We start from the raw sequence: 4,297 nt of genomic DNA on the forward strand, positions 1-4,297 counted from the left end.
CCTCCGGACGTGTCCAAACCGCTGTCCCTCCTCCGGACGTGTCCAAATCGCTGTCCCTCCTCTGGACATGTCCAAACCACTGTCCCTCCTCTGGACATGTCCAAACCATCTCAGTGTGTCCTCTATAACTTTATCTCCCAGTTGTTCAACCTGTGCTGTTCCTCTGATGATCTCATTCCTGATCTTCTCCATCCTTGTCTCTCCTAAGGAGAACCTCAACATCTTCATTTCTGACACTTCCAGTTCTGTCTCCTGTCTTTTTGTCCATGTCTCTGTCTCCAGACCATACAACATAGCTGGTCTCACCACTGTCTTGTAAACTTTTCCTTTGACCTTTGACCTTTGCTGACACCCTTTTGTCACAAATCACTCCTGAAACTTTTCTCCATCACTCCATCCTGCCTGGGCTCTCTTCTTCTCCTCTTCACCACACTCCCCATGTTCCTGGACAGTGTGGTAAAGAGGTGAAAAAGCGAGTCCAGGCAGGATGGAGAAAAGTTTCAGGAGTTGTTTTAGTAAATTCACACCAAGTTCAGGAAGTGTATCGCTCAGACAAATGACCAATAAGCCAAGAGCTCCATTTTAGTCTTTCTTGCCTCATTTTTCAGGTTAAAGGTTAAAGTTCATTACGGGACAGATGGAGAAAAATACGTCAGGTTTTAGACGTGTTGCAGGAGAAAACCTCTAAAAAGATGAATCACTCCTGAGTTTTTCACCCATCTTGTTTTTCCTCGTTGGTTTTGATTAGTAAATATTAAAGCCCGACTGATATGGACATTTTCTCTATCACCAATACTGATATTGGGCGGGGCTTAATGCCAGTAACTGTTATATTGGCTGAAAATCTGTTAACATTGTCCACCCCCAAGAATCTAAGTAAACAGCTACTTTTAAACTTGGGATTCATTTTAAAATTATTTTATTTGCTTTTAAAGCTCTAAATGAACTTGCCCCGCCCTATCTGTCAGAGCAGCTGCATCTGTGCACACCTCTGGATCCCTCAGGTCACGTGACCAGCTGCTCCTGAGCGTGAGCTCAGAGGAGACCTTTGCTGCTGCAGCTCCTAAACTGTGGAACCACCTTCAGTGAACATCAGACTCTTCCCTGTCTGTTTTTAAATCCTTCTTAAACCATCTCTTCTTCTCCCTGACCTTTGACACCATCTGAGGCGTTAACTTTAATCATTTTAATACATCTTTCTTATCTGATGGTTTCATTATGTGTACCTCACTTTGGTCCTGTGGGTGTTACAGTCTCTATAAATAAAGCTGGTATGGTCAACCTGTTTTAACGTTTGAAGTCTTGAAACAGTCTTCCTAACATGCATTTTCTATCCCCCACCATGCACCATAAAGTGTATTACAACAATATAAATTAAAGAAGCGCCTTCCTGTTCATCGTTCAGTCATGGTCAAGGTCTAATTAGTATCGTCCGCAGCAGAGTTAATTTTTTTGTAGAGAAGTAAATATTTTAGATACATGCTCTCATGTATAAAGATTTGAGTGGATTTTTTACTCAAACATGGCATACGCTTGACAGAACTGTATACTCGAGTCCAAGCACAAATCGAGCAGAATTACTGTGCAAGTCCAGATCAAGATGAAATCAAGTGCACGGGACACCTGCCCTGAAACGCCTCAACTTAAAGATGTAAATAGATGCAAACTAGCTGTGGGTGACTTTTTTTTGTTTTTCAAAAAAATCTGCCGTTTAGAGATGATCCAACATTTTTCAGTCAGGTCATCTGAACAGTTTCTTTCTTTTGTGCTGAAACATTTCATCTTCCATCCAGAAGGCTTCATCAGTCAACGAAACACACAACACAAAACTGATTCTTCCCCCAAACAGCTTACTCCAAAGTGGAACAAACCAGTTATGTTGGTGCTAAGATGGTGTCTTTGTCACGCCCCCTCCTCCGGTGCCGGCCCTCTCCCTTGTCGGCAATCATGTCAAACTGGTTCAAAACCAAAGAGACCATCTTAGCACAAATAAAACTGGTTTGTTCCACTTTGGAGTAAGCGGTTGGGGGAAGAATCAGTTTTGTGTTGTGTGTTTCCTTGACTGATGAAGCCTTCTGGATGGAAGGTGAAACGCTTCAGCACAAAAGAAGAAACTGTCCAGATGACCTGACTGAAAAATGTTGGATTGTATACCTGGATTATTGAGCATGGACTTTGTTGGTTTTAGAGATTTACTGATGCCAGGCTGAAGAGCAGAGATGGCGCATTATTCTCTTGGGAGCGGTGGGGAATACAGAGCCCTCTTGAAGCGTGTTCGGCACGGCTGCTTCATTGACACATGGACATGTGTTTGCATGGGAATTTGTCACGAGACATGTAGTTTACATATTTGGCTTGCAGATGGTTTGATGTGGGTCAGCAGACGTGTTCAGCCTTCAGTGAAGTATGAGGGCGGTTCTTGACAGGTGCAGGTAGCTCGTCGTTGCTGTTCAGGTAAAAAGGCCCGTGCAGGTACATCTGTTACAGGAGAAGCTGTTGTCTTTTTATTGTAAGTGGGTGAATTCTCTTCACTTTCTGACTTTTTCCCATGCTCAGGAAAACGATGTCACATGGAACAACCTGCTGACCATGGAGAAGGATGACTTTGAAAAGGTAGAGGATGAAAATACATCTGTGTATCTGAAGTCACAGCTTCTTAGCTTTAAAAAAGCACTGGAAGCAAACTAGAAATACCTCTTTGTCATTTTCTCATTTGTTAGATTGGTATCACAGACCCAGAGGAGCAGCAGAAGGTGATGAGGGCTGTGCAGCAGATGCACCTGGACAACGTGGACTTGGACTCAATTAGCCCTCTTGGAGCTGGAGACATGGGGTAGGATATCACTTCACGTTTAGCTCAGCGTTGCAGTCAGCGCAGGTTCACAACAAAACGGTAAACTGACAGGATCAGCAGCATCACCTCAGTACCAAAAAAAGTTTGGTTGTTGTTTAAGAAGTCTCAACATTAAACAGAAGTTCAATATTCTTAAAAAGAAAAAAGAAACTTCAAACTGTGCAACAATTTAAAAATAAATCCTCATTTTAAATCCCCAAATACTTTGAACACGCCATTGTCTAGCAGTGGTTCCCAACCCTGGTCCCTGAGGAACACCATCCTGCACGTTTTAATTGTTCCCCTGGTCCAGCACACCTGATAGTGATTTAATTACTTCCTCGGGTTCTGCAGAAGCTTGTTAATAACTCTTCCATTGAAATCAGGTGTGTCCATGCAGGAAAGCACTAAAGCATGCAGGATGGTGTTCCTCAAAGACCAGGGTTGGGAACCACTGATCTACAGAACATTTGATGAAGGATTCATGTGTTTGAGAATTTTAAAATGTCCCTGGGAACAAGAAGCGTGACAAAAACCTTGCAGTGAAGCTTTAAAAAGAGCTGCGAGTCAGTCGTGCACAATGCTGCTTGAGTTTAGGAACATTGTTAGAAATTGTGTCATTTGTGAACGTTAAAGCTCTATCAGTCAAATTTTATCTTAACGTGAGCTCAGTATTCAACCATCTGGTCTGAAAGTCATAAACTGTGGTCAATTTATAATTGTCTGTCGCTACAGAGGATGACTGCGTGCATGAGAGCGTGAGAGACACCTTACTGACTGTACATGTAACCTTACTGACTGACTGTACATGTAACCTTACTGACTGTACATGTAACCTTACTTACTGACTGTACATGTAACCTTACTTACTGACTGTACATGTAACCTTACTGACTGTACATGTAACCTTACTGACTGTACATGTAACCTTACTGACTGTACATGTAACCTTACTGACTGTACATGTATCCTGACTGTACATGTAACCTTACTGACTGTACATGTAGCCTTACTGACTGTACATGTAGCCTTACTGACTGTACATGTAGCCTTACTGACTGACTGTACATGTAACCTTACTGATTGTACATGTAGCCTTACTGACTGTACATGTAGCCTTACTGACTGTACATGTAGCCTTACTGACTGTACATGTATCCTTACTGACTGTACATGTAACCTTACTGACTGTACATGTAACCTTACTGACTGTACATGTATCCTTACTGACTTTACATGTATCCTTACTGACTGTACATGTAACCTTACTGACTGTACATGTAACCTTACTGACTGTACATGTAACCTTACTGACTGTACATGTATCCTTACTGACTGACTGCACATGTATCCTTACTGACTGTACATGTAACCTTACTGACTGTACATGTATCCTTACTGACTGTACATGTAACCTTGACTGTACATGTAACCTTACTGACTGTACATGTAACCTTACTGACT

The 4,297-nt window shown here is 42.1% G+C and overlaps 1 protein-coding gene across 1 annotated transcript in view; it reads left to right on the forward strand.

The window, feature by feature from the left end:
* Positions 1–4,297, forward strand: part of asz1 (ankyrin repeat, SAM and basic leucine zipper domain containing 1) — a 57,752-nt gene that overhangs the window by 36,774 nt on the left and 16,681 nt on the right. The window contains exons 9-10 of the mRNA XM_037683230.1: positions 2,557–2,613; positions 2,721–2,833. Of these exons, the coding sequence (XP_037539158.1) occupies positions 2,557–2,613; positions 2,721–2,833 (170 nt within the window). The remainder of the gene's footprint in view (positions 1–2,556; positions 2,614–2,720; positions 2,834–4,297) is intronic.

Source organism: Nematolebias whitei, chromosome 10, assembly GCF_014905685.2.
Source record: "Nematolebias whitei isolate Nwh7 chromosome 10, NemWhi1, whole genome shotgun sequence".
Taxonomy (NCBI): Eukaryota; Metazoa; Chordata; class Actinopteri; order Cyprinodontiformes; family Rivulidae; genus Nematolebias; species Nematolebias whitei.